Here is a 16,502-nt window from a genome sequence, read left to right on the forward strand (position 1 = left end):
TAGCTACTAAGTATTAGTAATAATACAACAACCTCTATATGTAAACTATTACTTCTAAATTTTAGAAAGACATTCCTTTGAGATGTGAAACTGGATATCTGTGAATGCATATTTATAAATTAATTTATACTTATAGAATTGAATAGTTTCAAGAAGTTTTGTAAATTAGTTTACAATATAAGGACCGCTAAACATTTTGATTCATAATACATCAGAGGAAAATTATAGTAGAGACGTTTCTGATTGAAATCAACTCTGATGTCTTAAAATCAAAACCTTTTTCCCCCACCTTACTGAAATAAATAAGTTATTTTATTAATGAAATAAATCACTGGACAAATTAGAATTTATTTAGAAGAAGCAAAATCACAGGTGTTTCGAAAGTATTTCATTCTGCAGTATTGGAATACAACGCAAGGAGTTACATTTATTGCAAAATACCGAAAGGTAATTAAAATCTAAAAAAGGTAACAATAGAATTTACGAACAAATTCAAAGGAATCTAAATTTTAAAATAATCTAAAGTTTAACTATACTGCCGAATGCAATAATTTTAAGTTTTAATTAATGAGAAATTTCAAAATTTGATACCACTCTCAGAATACGGGCAGATACTGACATCTCCAAACTGAGCTGGTAGGAGAGTCCCCAAATAAGTAACGTGCATCTATTTGAAACTCATGACTCCCAGTATGTGGCGCAAGGAAACATGAGTTGATTGGTTAGAAGTTGTTCTTCAGTCTGAAAGCGCATGTGAACTATTTGCTACTCGCTTCTTATTTTCGAAAAGATCGACTTAACACGCGCAAGTCTGGCGATTAAGATGAGTCAAAGTCCTTCGAGATTTCCACAATTTACTAACTCAGAACATTTGATCCAAGACATATTTCGGTATAACAATATAATATACATGATCGATATATTTATAAGTAGAATCAGCCCATTGTTTCGAAAATTCTTTTGTTTTTGTAACATTTCAAAATTTAAAACGATCCATACTTGCGTTTCTCCGAACATGGAGAAACAAATATATTTCTCCATGTTCGGTTTAAGCTTTCTTTTGTACTTTTTGTGAATATAAAATTATAAATGATATAACTCTATAATATAGTAATTCTGATATCATTTATAAAAGATATGAATATGTCTTTTGTAAAAGTCATTTTATCAGTTCTAGATGAATATGCCTTTATAATCATATAAAAATCTTAAAATCTTTATATTAATTAAGAAATACCAACTCACAGATCATCCAACCATATTTTTTTTCGAAATCCCTTGCAAACTCAATTGAGGATTGTTTTGGCTTAAGATGTTCAATAGAAGTCCATTTTTACACCAATATAGCACAATTAGCAAATAGGATCCAGTTGATCGGACTCCTCTTTCTAAAGCAGCCAAAATCTCCTGACAAAAAATTATAATAGATTTCCTTATGTTCACTTTTAAAATTCTTCTATGTCTGACATTAATATAATTTACATGATATAAAATCTGTCATCTGAAAATCCTTATGTTTTGAATTTTTCATCGAGAAATACAGCTATCACAAAGGGATTAAAGAGACGTACTTTCATCTTTTTGTACTTAATTTAAAATGGATAAATATACAGTTAAGTTTGTTTCATTATTATTTTTCTAATGTTACAAATTCACATTTAAAAATTATATGAAAATAATAAACACATTATTTTAATAAAAAATATCGCAGGAGATTTTCTGAAATTTTATTGATGACAAAAGTATCATACACAGATTGCACAAAAATTATTATATTATGGGAATCCATTTCATTTCAGTTTGTCATGTAAATGCATCAACGATTTGGCCTTCACGAATCTTCAATACATAAACTGAGTTATGTTCCATTTATTTTGGCTGTCGAACCGATATAAAAATATAGCTCTATCAAAGTCGTTTTATACAATTTGTATATTCAGAAGGAACAAAAATGTTTATAAAAATGTTACTTGGAATAAAATACATACGATAAATTACGAATTCTTTCAACTACAATGGCTATTGATCAAAGAAATAACCAGTACAAAAAATGTCACAACTGATTTACCTCTTTATGATCGGAAGTATACGTAAGCAGGGCATAGAAAGGAAAATGTTCGAGTGGATTTCGACAAAATAAGAACTTCTCATTTTGGAATCCTTCCCCTAAACCTATTGCGGAAAAGTTCTCATCGTCTATCAAATAATAAAAAGAAACGAAAGGATTCCTCCATGTGTAATATCTCCATATAAATACTTCGAATGGAAAGATGTCTATTACGATCCTATGGATTGCTCAAGGCTTCTGAAATTTTCCCACATAAAGAGGCTTTTTTAATAGTTCGCAGTGATAGGGATGGTATGACCTTTTACAGAAGATTTATTCTAGAAAAAAAATTTTATATCACAAACTAAAACTTCTCATTAACGAATTCATTTTGTTTGTTTTTAAATTCATTTGTGCAATTTAACTCTGAAAAATTGTTGAAATTCCAAACTTATATAATATTTACGTCTTTTATATATATAAATGATATTTGTTTCTTATATAACAGATCCTTTACAGTCAGAAAAAAATTATACCAGAGTCGAGATTATGATTTAAATATACATCTATAGTTAATTCATTAGATGTTACCGAAATTATTCCTGTATTAAAATGAATAAGTACTGAAAACATTTATGAGCGCGTTTCGTTGGCAACTAAGATTTAGATATTTTACAGCTAAATAAGACAAAATAATGAATTCTGCTTAGCCAATTTATTCAGTTTTTTAATTAATGAAAGGAGATTAATTTATTATTTTTAGAGTCATTAAAAAGTATCTAAATTTCAATAATGTGTGAATAAAAATGAGCATTTGTAAAAAATCGGAATTTTTACACGTATTAAAATTGCAAATGAAGTCTCTAAATACTATTGCAAAAGCTAACAACAGATGAGAAGTTAAACAGAGGGTTTTCTCTGTGTGGAAAAAAAAATTGATTTGTTACAATCAACAGAATAAAACATATTAAAGATTGTACTGGAAGGATAAATAAGCTTAGTACTATCTAAACGGCAGTTAGCAGCGGTAAAAAGAAATAACTCTTTATTGTTTATATTCAGATTTTTAGAAAAGTAAAAAGGTTTCTAAAAGTAAAAGCATTTCTAGAAAATATGCTAGTAAGGCTTGATATTGCATCGTTTGTTTTAACGTAAGTAAATAAAACATTCAAAATGCTCCAAAACTGTAAATATTGGGTTCATGTCAAAATAATACTTACAAGAATCACTCAAGAACTTGATTATAAAATCTATAAACCTTCTGTTAATTAAAAAAAAACAATTTAAATACTTTTCTGTTGTTAAAAATAATCAAATGCCTGCCATAAAAATTGATGATAGGATTGAAATCCATGTCTGTATCAGATGTAAGCATATTTTATTCGAACATGAATATTTAGTAAACTTTAAACAAATTATGCTAATGCTTACTGAAATACTGTTTTATATGAATAGAACTAGCAAAAGTGTGAAAAGAAAGTTCCGATTTTTCGAAAAGCAACTTGATGTTTCCAAAAGTTTAGGAAGATTTTGTTTGAATTGGATAAATTAAACGCGAACAAATGTTGCAGAGCTCCGTTGTTCAGTTAATTAACGGAAACAGGGAAGCAAGTTAGAAACCATGTTAACATCGAACGCATTCACACCTGTACAACAAATTTTCAAAGCTGTCGCAAGTGTTGCAAATAATTATCTCATTTCATCTAAACTAACCTTGGATTGTCGGAAGACGCCTGCTTTCATTTCAAACAAACGACTTCAATTTACAGACAGGTGCGCTGTGGTAAATTGCTGCTCCAACATGCTTTGCATTTGTTCATTTCACTGGAGCCCTATTTTCCAGCGCGATGTTCTGTATTCAATGCAAATTGTAGATTTCGGCCTTTTATAGAAATCTCTTTCAATTACAAATCAAAGTGTTACTAACCAAATTTCATTATATATAAGAAAATCAGATATTGTATGGATTAAAGACTTCCTTTCATGATATTTTTTTTCGACAATAATTATTAAAGAGATTTCCAATTGGTATTTCATTCTCTGAAATATTATTAATCATTAAATCGAAATAATCATCGCTTTTTGTTACAGAGCAAATTTATCTAAGCAGGATATTTTATGCTCTTTAATGAAATGAAATAAAATTACAGATAACTTATAAAAGTGTTTATTGAAACTCAGCTGTTTGAGAAGAGTTAATGGACAACTTAATAATTTCTTCAAATATAAATCTGATTTTAAAAAAATAACAAACATGGAAAAATATATGTTTATAATTTGATTTTTTAAATATTAGATATAGTTATTTAAAACTATGTATAAAAAGGAGAGGAAAAACAGAATTCAAATGCCTTTATAACAGTCACTTGCATTTTATCTTTCCACATTTGCTACTTCTTTAAATTTTAAATTGGCTCTTTAGTACTTCTGGAGAATAATAATTGTGACGTCTATTTATTAGATAATGTAGGAACACGTACTTGTCTGAGATACTTAATGCACATTGTTATTTAAGTAATTTTTACTCAGTTTTATATTTTCAAATATAATTATCTATCGGGTATTAGTTAATTTATAAAAGTCTTCGATTTGCATTTCCTAAAATATTTCTGTTTTCACCCTATGGACATTTGGTAAGATTTAAATCTAATGAGAAATTATCTATGATACGCTGTCTATCATTTCATTCATATTAAAACATTTAAAATTGTTTATAATCTGTCGAAAATAATTGTTATTAAAATAAACTATTATACTTTAACCATAGTTAATTTAGTTATTTAGCTATATTTTATATATCATGTATTTATATTGCGTTACTTTAGTTGCTTAATTTATTAATACTTTGCTAGCTTATTTTAGTTATTATTTAAATAATTATGTAATTATTTAGTTTCCAGTCAATGAATTAAACCAAAATTAACTTTAAATTGTGTAAATCTTTCCTTCAACCATTGCGTTTAGCAAAATAAGATGCACCCTATGCATATTACTGCAAAATCTTTCATAAACTTGTATATTTAAAAAAAAAACACAAAACTTTAAAAATAAATAGTAAATTAGTATTGCCTGTTAGTTTCCTATTGTTAAAACGATTATCACTGCAATGTTTCGAAGAGGAAATTTAATATAAAAACTTATCAGAAACTGCAAAATATGTGTCATTTAGATGAAATTTTCTACATTGAATCAACTGGTTCTCAGTAACTGCTACTGTAATCGATTTAATACAAGGAACTGGTATATTTATTTTGTCAAGATTTTTTCTATGGTAAAACTTCTTGATACAGCACTGAAAATACAGTGATTCTAAGAATCGATGCTTTTCAAAAGCAATAGAAATAAAAATCAATCACAAATTTCTTTTACAACATTTTCCATATGTTTGGCTCTGCATAGCCAATACGGCCCAAAGCATTTCGTAACAGATATTTATTTAATTCGTTTGTCTTTTTTACTAGATTTGTATTTTTTTTAAATAGGAAAAAAAAGGGAAAAGGTATTGCTTTGCAATTATATTTAAAAATGTAGATTATCTATTCTATATGTCCTAGTGTATGATGATCATAAAATAAGAAATCGAAATGAAGTCCGAGATATAGGTATACGTACTATAGATATTGTTACAGTAATGAAATTTCAAAGAATTCAGATAAAACCCTCTTTCATACTTTGCTGATTTATCAGAACAATGAATATTACTGGAATTTTATCTATGAGCTCAGATGCAGAAAAAATGGACTAAACGCAGCAGACAATTAACTTAAAACACTTTAATATAATTCCTAAATGTGAAAAAAGTTTACCATCCACATAAGACGTTTTGCATATGAGAAATGGTGAACATGTGAATGGTGGGGTACAAAAAGGGCAGGAGGAATGTAATGAACTTTATGACGCCTGTATCTCTAAATTCTGATACAATTAGCGGATTCAAAGTCTATTATTTTACGCATGAAAGATTTTACGTTCTATCTTAAGTGCTACATTCATGTGTACAACAGAGCTGATTTATCACCAAACGCACGTAATTGCTACTTGAATTTTTATTAATTCTTTCTCCACAAACAGAAAAATGAGGAGCAATTCAACATTTAATTCCATAAATTGAAATCATGATTCAATTCTTTGCAAGACATAATAAGCTAAAAATTAATTTTATATCATAAAGTATATTTTATGGTAATGTGTTTTAGAAAATGTGATAGTTGCTAAAGCATTTGTTAAAAATTAATACTCATTTAAAGTTGTGTACATTCGTTAATGTCTCTTTAAATGAAACATTTATTATCATATCTTCACAAAACTGGTATCAATAGAAATGACTCAAAGGGGCAGATTTATTCAAATTGGCAAATTAATTAAACATGTTAATGAATATAGTTCATTAAATCCTACGTAGAAATTTTTTTATTACACTTATCGAATTTTTTCTGTGGAATCGATTTATCCCCATTAAATTAGATTATAAACAAATTTTTAAGCATTCCTGTTGAAATTTTCAAGAGTTATATGGCTTTGAAAAATAGAACTTCTAATATAAAGCGAGCAATGTAATTTCTAGTCGATATCTTGTAATAAATAATATACTTCTAAAATATGATTGTGCTCGCTAAAAGAACAACATCTTTTCGAAAAATAATAAAGTAAATTTTAAAATTAAAGAAATATTTTTTTACAAAGTTTTAGACTTGGCCTTGAAAAAATATAGTGATACAGTACACTCCCGATTATCCGCGGAATTGGGTGGCGCGGCCGCAGCGGATAACAAAAATCGCGGATAATCCGAAAAAAGCTAAAAACTGGGTATAGCAAAAAAGAAAACAGTCATTCCAACTTTGAAAAATCGTTTTATATACACTAAAACGTAAAATAAACAGCAGGAAATGTTTAACTAAAGCTTAATATTTTAGTATATCACTCAAAACTAACCTAAAATGCATTTTGTTAATGAAAACGGAAAAGTGCTTTGTATTTACGAGATGCGTCAAGGATACAAGAAAAATTAATACATATGTACTGTTTTAATACTGTAATGTATTATGTAATTACAAAAGCATAACTGTAAAACTGCACCTTTTGGAAAAAATCAGTCAAAAAAAAAAAAAAAAAAAAAAAAAAAACCTTTGTGCGGTAGGCGCGGATAATCCGCACCGCGGATAACCCGCCCGCGGATAATCGGGAGTCTACTGTATATTGAATTGTGATATAGTAAAAATTTCCGAAGTATATCAAAATTAAAGAGCTGAGATGCTGAAATGTCAGAATCTTTTATAGTGTTTCTCTTATGCTTACATATCTCTTACGCTTTTCAAAGAATTTACGAAAAATAGAAAAAAATCCCTAAGTCTACCAGCAACACCCAATTTTTGAGCAGAGAATACGACTCAAATTTTCACAGCCAATATAAAATTTTGGTTAAATAAATATTTGTTTCATTTCAGTTGGGATAAATAAAGTATAAATACTTGAAATAGACAGGAAAAAATCTTTTAGCTTATTTTCAAATAACTAGAATTTGCATTTATACTCAAGTTGAAGCATCCTGATGAAAATATTCTTTCTTTGAAACACATGATTCATTTTAAGTAATGAAGTAGAGAAGGAAATAATGGTGGAAAAAAAAAGTATTTCTATAACTTGTCTGTTTATTTTGTATTCTTATATAAACCGTTTAAGGAAATGAAATGAAGATTTTCACTGAATGTTCTTCAGGTATGATTTTCTCTGTATGGTTTTCAACCAATAGCAAAGTAGAAATACACCATTATTCATTAACGAAAATGTTTTCCTGGGTTTATAAACCAGGTTTTTACACATATATTGATCTTGCAAAGTACAGTCGAGTTTTAAAAGAATCTGAAAACGTTAGCGCTTTGTTGCAGACATAGCTTGTAGAAATTCCAATTCATGCATAGCAAAGGATTTATAAGAGAAATCTTGTCGAAATGGATCACATTTCCCCACTGAAGCTTTAATAAAATACTTTATCACAGTTTTTTAATAATGTACCTGCCATTTAACTGGTTTCAACGCTTAAATTATAAAACTTTTGTGGAATTTTTTCGTTTCTCAAATGAGCAATGCTGTTACTTTGCAAAGGCTGTGTTTCAGGAAAAAGGAATAAAAAAAATGACATCTGCTTTTTTTCTAATTCTTAATTGTCTTCTTCAATAGTCTTCTTCTGAGTCAAATAATTCCTAAGACACTTGACTAAAGTATTCTTAAGAAATTTCAAAGTGCTAACTTAATATGAAATCGATCTTTTTATGGAATTATTTTTGAAATATGAAGCACTGCAAACAGACCCATGGACTGTCAATAATTGATTTTGACATTTAGAATGAGCTTCCTTTCAGTCATTTGCAAGAATCATTGATAAATGGACTTTTTGCTTTACATTGATCATCAGAAATTGCCTATTTTTAGTAATCGCTCATTGTCCTTTTTTTTCTAAAGTAAAATTTATAAACACACTGTGAATTTGAATCTTAAATGAATAAATTTGTGGTCCTACAAAAGGGCTAAAGTGATGCACAAGCGTTTCGAGGGTTATTTACCATTCTTCTTTCTTTCCTGCTTCTTAATTTTGGGAGAATTTAAAATTGTTAATAATTATTTAGATATTCATACATTTTCTTCCTTAAATTGCAGTTCAGTTTTTACTTTATTGTAAGAAAAGGAACAAATTTGTATATTTTTTTTCAATCTGAGATTTCTAAATAAAAGTTTTACAATTTTCTAGACCTTTTTAATTGTGTAGTACGTTTAGCTGCTTTCTATTAATATTGAATTTAGTTATTCGTTTAGTGGACCTGAATTTTTTTTTGTTGATAAAATAAAGACATTAATATATCTGAAAAAGTATTCGATCATCATCATTTTATCACCTAAAAATAAATGAATCAGATAACTGAATAATTCTTATAATTAGCAAGATATTGTTAAATTTATCTCGCCCAGCTCTGTAGCTTCATAACCTGTCAAAAGAAAATTTTTAAACAAGTTACAGAATAATTTATTACCTTCTATCTATTTGTACAGAATATTGAATTAATTATAACGAATAAATTAAGTAACTAATTAGAAATGAATGGAACAATGCTTTCCTTGTGTGATTTGATACGAGGACTCTAAACCCTCATAAATGCAATTTATCAAGACTGGTTTTCAAAATTGTTTTAGCACTGAAATCATCTTTCTGTTTGAATGGCGTCATATTCTTTTACGCAACAGTCGCTTAGGCATCACATTTTGAGCACAGATATAAATGTATTGAATTGAATGAATAAGCATTCGATATCTTATGATACATCCATTTTGTTTTTTGTAGATATGGAAATATTTAAAATACTTTTATGCTAGAAATATTTGCAAGCAACAGGTAATGACTACATGCAAATGTAAATTTTAATGATCATTTACTTTAAAGCTTTATATTCACCTGTAATCTTTTATTTCAAATTATAAAATCTCTAATATCCTTCAAAAGTGCTATAAATATGTTTCGATCGCAAAGTCATTGCGTTGGAAATTGGTAATACTACTCATAAATAATTTTTTAAAAGTTTAATAATATTGAGTTGCAAGCAGAAAGTAAAGCTGCTTTGAAAAAAGAAATGGGAGAATGTTTCTAGTTATTGATGAATAATGGTTGAATCCAAGTATCAGAAATTCTTAAAGTGTTAACTATTTCATAATAAGGTAAACCATAGAAATATATATTATAATGCATCAAGTGTTGGAAAATACGCTTTCTCATTCATTCTCTTTACGTTCTTTGATTATTAATTTGATCTTTTAGGTTCAAAATTTGTTAAAACAATAAGAACTTTCTTCATTAATATATAATAGATTCCTATAAGCGAACTCGTAATTTATAGTCAATAAGTTGATATAAACTACGCTCAATAACCGTTTAAGTGCCAGAAGATGTTAAGCGTTTAAAAGTGGTAGCTATTCAATCATTCAAATTAAATTGATTACCTATAATGTTTGGGGGGGGGGGGTTCTTTTCTGTCACTATTAAATGATATAGAACGGAAAATGTACAGTTTTATTAATGAATTCTTAACAGTAATGTACGATTTGCTGCTGGTAATTAGAAAAACAACTGTGCGCTTTTGATCATATTTTGCTCATCTGCTTTTCATAATATAATTTTGCTTAAATGAAGGAGATAAAGCTTTTACTTTTATTTATAGAAATGTATGCTACTTACCGCCACCATCTTGTATCATCTCGTTTTCTGCCATGCACTGGGGATTTCGATTTGGGCAATTCCAAACACAACTGCATCCTGGAAGCATAGAGAGAATAAGGAAAATGGGGAAAAGGAAAATGGAAGTATATCGACTTTATTTAAAAATATTACTTCTAAAATATTTTTTCATTCATTCTATTCATAAGTATTGTTACCGTTAAGTTCAAATAATCAGAAAACTGCTTTCTAATTTCGATGGTTTATGCTATTACCTTCTTCAAAATGCTATAATTTTTCTATGTAAATTCAATATAATGAAAAATATTCAGAACATTTTATATTGTATTAAATGTTTCGTACTTGCATAAATAATGTTTAAATTTACAAGTCAACATTCTAATTCAAAGAGGAAACTGTTATTTTTGTCTTTATTTAGTAATTGATATAAAAGTGTCAGCGATGCATTCTCTCTTCTCATCTGTTGAAATTTAAAATTTGAGCATTGATTAAAATATTTATGGTCTTCTGTTTAAATTTTTGTATTCTTAAAGAATAAAAGAAGAAAGAAAAGAAAGTTAAAACACTCAAATACCTTGAAGTCAAATCAATCAAACATTTAAAAAAGATTTCGACTACATTATATGCTCAGGGTTTTTATAAATATTTTTATTCTGAAGTTATGAATAGAAAGAAATTTAACAGAATATAAAACAGTAACATAAATTAACAGAAGATAAAATAGTTTACTACGGACATTTGAAAATTGATAAATACGACTATATTCTACTTCCCATGATCAAAGAAAGAATTTAAATTAGAATAATTTTCAATTATACACTACTATAAACAAAAAAGTCTCCTGATTTAGTTGTATAAACATATCAAATAACATGTTTTAGGGATCCATTGAATGTAACGAAATTTGTAGAGCTATGGAATGATTTATAGTGTAGCAATTAAGCCTTAACATTTCCTGAGTAATCATTTTCATAAATATAAACATATCCACTATTAGAGAATTGAAATGATTACGTGCAGATATCATACCAATGAATAAAATTTTATTTCTAGATACACTGTATTTACAAATTAAAATGTCAATTGTAATAGTTCTCAAATTGATTATATTTCTGCTGGAATTTCGAAACGTTCTTTAGTATATATGATATTATTTTCAAGAGTATTTTAATTTTCTGGAATTTCCAAAGATGGATGTTGTTTCTAATTCATTTGATTTCATTTGCTTCAGGCAATATAATTATTGAATATTTCAATGATATAATTGACCTGCTTTGTAATTTCATAAAGATCAAACTTCCAATCCAAATGTGCTCCATAAATGCAAAAGGTATTTGACAAAATTTCAAATATATTCTTTGAAACTGTTCTAAATGGAACGTCAATAGTTTAAGTCTGCTTATAAGGTCATTTGTTTCGCTGAAAAAATGTTTTATTTACTACCGCTGAAAATTTTTTACCAATTAGAAGCCAAAGATTAACCAAATGAAGAAAATGAAATAGCCTCTTACCGCAGAATGTGACAGCTGAGTGATTTGATCTCAAAGTATTAATATAGATCTGAATTCAGGAAGCTATTAGCGATCCTATTTTCTCTTCGCATTTACTTGACTAATCTTAAGAATTTGTATTATCATTTTTAAAAGCATTGTATGTAAAATTCCATATATTTATTCGATTTTTTTTTTCTGTTTTCAAAGTTTTATTAATTATCAGACATATTTTATTAAAATAATTTTCACTAATCTTACTTACGTTTCCATCCCTAACACATGTACATGTTTAAAAATTTAATTTAAAAATGAATAAATATTACTTTTGAAGTCTTTTTAGTTGCTTCATTGATGTAAAATTAAACTAAACAGAATATAAAGTACTAATGAATAACATTGTATTCAAAAGTACAGGAACTGCAGAGGACATTGATCCAGAAATAATATTTATGCGTATGCCACTGTTTTTACAAATTTATTACAAACAAACGATGAAATATTTGTAGAAACGGTTTGAATATAAACCCAATAATAATAAATAATTGTGAGGATTAGAATTTTAAATTATCTTTATTATTATTAAAATTAATAGAAAAGATTCGCGGAAATATCATTTATTCTTGCATTGAAAATAGAATTTATATGTTATATTATGTCAGAATTAGTATGACTAATCACCCTTTAACTAATGGAAATAACGAAGTCCATGAGTCAAGGCTTCAAAAAATATACATACAGCAAACAGAGTTCTTACGCGAGCACACTAATTCAATTGCAGTTAGGGGTGCTGCGATATCATCATCAAAAGAGAGGCGGTTATTGGAATATCGCACTTGCAAATAAATCCATATATATTGTACAATTTTCAGCAAAAAATAGAACATGTCAATAACTCGAGTATTTAATATCGTATTTTAAAAATGGAAATGGTTCTAAGAAATTGTTTTTTCGAATCACAATGAATTTTATAAAGCAGTATACATCAACTGAAACAATATACAAAGTGGCATTGATTTTTCTAATTTGTATTTCAAGTGCAGAAACTCGATCTTCTACTTCTGGATAGATTTATGAATTTATTTCTTGTTTACAGAGTAAACATTTTGATTTAATACCTCCTATTGCTGCATCATATATTTTACATCCTTTTCGCATATTTATCAAATTTATTATATTTTGATAAGCTTTGGTTTAAGGTACAGCATTTTCATGATGATGATCGCCCCCACACGATTAGAAAGATTATCCTGATATCCATTCAGTTCATGTGAATGGACTATAATTTTTTTATATCCTAGTGTGCAAAGACATTTTTAAAAATGATATCAAATATTTTTTTTTACTAAAATAAAGCTCTTGTTTGTTCATTATTGTTCAGGAAAATAGTATCAGCTTCAGTCACCAACATATTGCTGCGAATAAATTTAATACAATTTAAAGAAATAATTCTTACTTTTATAAGTAGAACAGAGACAGAACAAAAATGTTCTCTCACGATGGCGCTTCAAAGATAAAGAATAAATATCCAAATCAAAAGATGTAAAGCACGTGCAGCTACTGGAATTTTTTGATCAATTTTTACACGATGTTGCCAATAAATATTTATGTTCCTTTATTTTTATTTATTTGACTATTTATTTTCAAGCTATTAAATTTTAGTCCACATGTCACGTTTTATCTTTTTTGAAATAAGAAATGATATTATTTATTTCGTAAAAGTTTTATTATTTATTTATATTTTTCAATGTGGCAAAAGAAAAAGCCAATTTTTTGTCCCTTTTATTTAAGGGATTTTCAATAAAATGCGAGCAATCACTTACATTTTTTAAATTTATTTTCTTTACTTATTTCAAACAAAGAAAATGCTATATTACTGAAGATGATTTATTTGTATTACATATATATAAATATTCTTTAACAAAATTTAAGACATCATGAAGCCCCATTTATTTTTCGTCCTTGTTATTTTCTGTGCTCCTTTGTTTATCCATGATATTTTTTCTGACAAAAGACCAAATGGTAAGTTAATGTTCCAAAGAATTATACATATACTACGTGATAAAAGAGACACATATGAAGATGGTTATTTTACATTTTGCAAATTTAATTGATTTAATTCAACAAAATCCTTAATTTAGAATGAAATGTTAAAATAGGACGGTTATGACACTGGATAATCTGAATTTTGTTATCCTTTTCGTAACAATGCCTTGACATTTATTACTTTTCGTCCAAAATGCTTTGGAAACTTCACCAGAAATATCAAACAACATTCATTTCTTACTTTACAAAAACGTTCAAATAAAGTCACTCCATAAGTGAACGGTTGTGAGCAAAATCACACTATTAAGTGCACATTTAATTGAATATTTTCTTCAGTTATGTTTAAAATATTGGAATAAAACTGAGATGTTTTAAAAAATGATGTAACTAAGAATTGCAGTTTGGATGAAAATATGAAAATGGTATCTACATACGTATATCAATTAATGCACTGAATGAACTGAATAACTTTATTATATGGACTGCTATTTTTATTTTCTAAAAACGTTTTATGTGTGTGAATCATCTGTAAAATGCAACTTTTAAAAGCATATAAATAAAGCTTTGTCTCATACTGTTAATTTGAATAGTCTCATTTCTTTTCCTAAACGAATTTTCAGTTCTTTTACTTGCCGCAGAGTTTGTAATTTGTAAACACGTTGCCTTTATTGAGCTGAAAATCTTGAATATTGAAATTAACTACCAAACCAATACATAATTTAATAATAAACTTGAAGTTCCTGTCGTAGGGATTTTATATTAAAATAATAGGGTAAAGTAATGCGATATGGCCATAAAAATTCAATGTTTTCAACTTTGGTAGGCTTCACTTCCTAAATTACGTTCATTATTTACACCATTTTAAAAATATTTTAACATAAGTATATGAAAGTAGTTATAACTTTATTTGCTTGTTTTTTAAGCAATGAAACTAAGTAATCACTATTTTTTAAGCTTGTTATTAAGATTATTTTACCTCATGGTGTGGGGTAAGATAATCATAGATGGAAAAAAGGAAATGACTTTCAAAAAAATTTTTTATCATTAAATTCAACTGGAAAATAGACAATGCGTGCTTTATTAAACATATTGACATAGCATTTAATTTAAATATCGCATATTATATGTTCCATAGAAACGAATATTGGTTCATGTAATATCTGGATAATTCGTTCATTTTTAATAATAAATTGCCTGGAAAAGTTTCTCTCCTAGAGGAGATTTAAAAGGTTATTATTATATGCTTGCATGCTTTTTAATCAGCAACATCTATTGGTAAACATGCGAAATAGTGGTTTTGGGATTTACAAATTTACTATTACTTAATTATTATCATTTTGAAAGTTTTCCATTTTGTATTATTGAGTTATTCAATGCATAAAGACCTCAAACATGGGACGCACCAAATTGTGTTTTCGACATCCACTGCTTTTTATGTTTGATTTGAAGAAATCTGCTGCCGAAGCCCATCAGATACTTTTAGAAACTTACGGTGATGCTGTTCTGTCATATCCAAATTTTCGGATTTGGTTTCAATGATTTAAGAGTGGTCATTTCGATGTCAATGACAAAGTATGGCCTGTAGGACCAAAAAAAAAATGAAGTCAATCAGTTGCAAGACTTATTAGACGAAAATGGGAAAAAGTTGTAGAAAATTATGGAAAATATTTTGATAGATATAAATTGTATCAATTTTTCTCAATAAATGCTTTTTTAAAGTGAATTAATGGTTAAAATACATGATAGAACTTGATACCATAATCAAGCCCTTTTCTTCTTACAAAATGTTTCTTTAACTTTTTGCTATGTCCCAACAAACACTGAATGTTTTTATCTGAAGTTGATGCTTCTATTTTTCATTCTTTCTTCGCCTTTCTTCTGAGTTGCAGTATGAGGTTTCATAACTATAATAGTTTTTGGCGAATATCATGCTCCCTTATTTCTATGCTCTGAAAGTGCGAAAACAAGCTTTAATATAACTGCAATTGGAACCTCACCTGTTTTTAACTTCTACTGTTTTCTTTTCGCTATTGATTATTTCGATGCCATTTTAGTTTCACTGGAGTTTACTGTTAGTTCACATGCTGGAGATGAAAATATTGAGAAAATATCCAATTTAATGTTTCTAAAGGAGATACGACAGCTTTTGAAATTCCAAACACTTCCTCACCTTCTTTTGAAAATGAAGGAATTTCCACTGCCTCCTTTGAAACTGGAAGTGGTGTGTTGTGTGACACTTGTATTACTATTCGGTTCTCTACTGAAGTTTTATAAAATGAGAAAGATTCAAAACTTGGAAAAGCCTTCATAACATCTCATGAAGAGAATTTCTTGGTCAACTACTTTAAAAGTCGAAGAAAACAGTTTAGAAACCTTCTGTAATTTACTCTCCTGAAATGACTTCTTTAAAATTTCATTCCAGTATTTCATCTGATGTGCAAATAATTTAAGGTGCAAATTGAAATGCATTTTAAAAATATGTCTGACTGAAGATTAAAAATTGCATGAACAACAGGAAAATGAACATTATGAAATATGAATGATATGATTAAACGCACTTTTTAAAGTGGGAAAACCGCTGAATGATAAAACAATTTAGGAAAAGTAGTTAAGTAATTGTATTAAACTGTTATTTACTTAAAGTCTTAGTAAAATTCATATGAATGTTTGTATATATTTACTTAATATGTATATTACA

General features: G+C 27.7%; 1 protein-coding gene across 2 annotated transcripts in view; it reads right to left on the reverse strand.

Moving 5' to 3' along the window:
• Nucleotides 1–16,502, reverse strand: part of LOC129960469 (carbonic anhydrase-related protein 10-like) — a 423,345-nt gene that overhangs the window by 325,402 nt on the left and 81,441 nt on the right. For both annotated transcript variants that reach the window (XR_008783594.1, XM_056073927.1), the window contains exon 2: nt 10,269–10,346. Coding sequence is in view for 1 of the 2 variants with exons in the window: in XM_056073927.1 (XP_055929902.1) it covers nt 10,269–10,346 (78 nt within the window). In the remaining variant the exon portion in view is untranslated. The remainder of the gene's footprint in view (nt 1–10,268; nt 10,347–16,502) is intronic.

This window comes from Argiope bruennichi, chromosome X2, assembly GCF_947563725.1.
Source record: "Argiope bruennichi chromosome X2, qqArgBrue1.1, whole genome shotgun sequence".
NCBI classification, from domain to species: domain Eukaryota; kingdom Metazoa; phylum Arthropoda; class Arachnida; order Araneae; family Araneidae; genus Argiope; species Argiope bruennichi.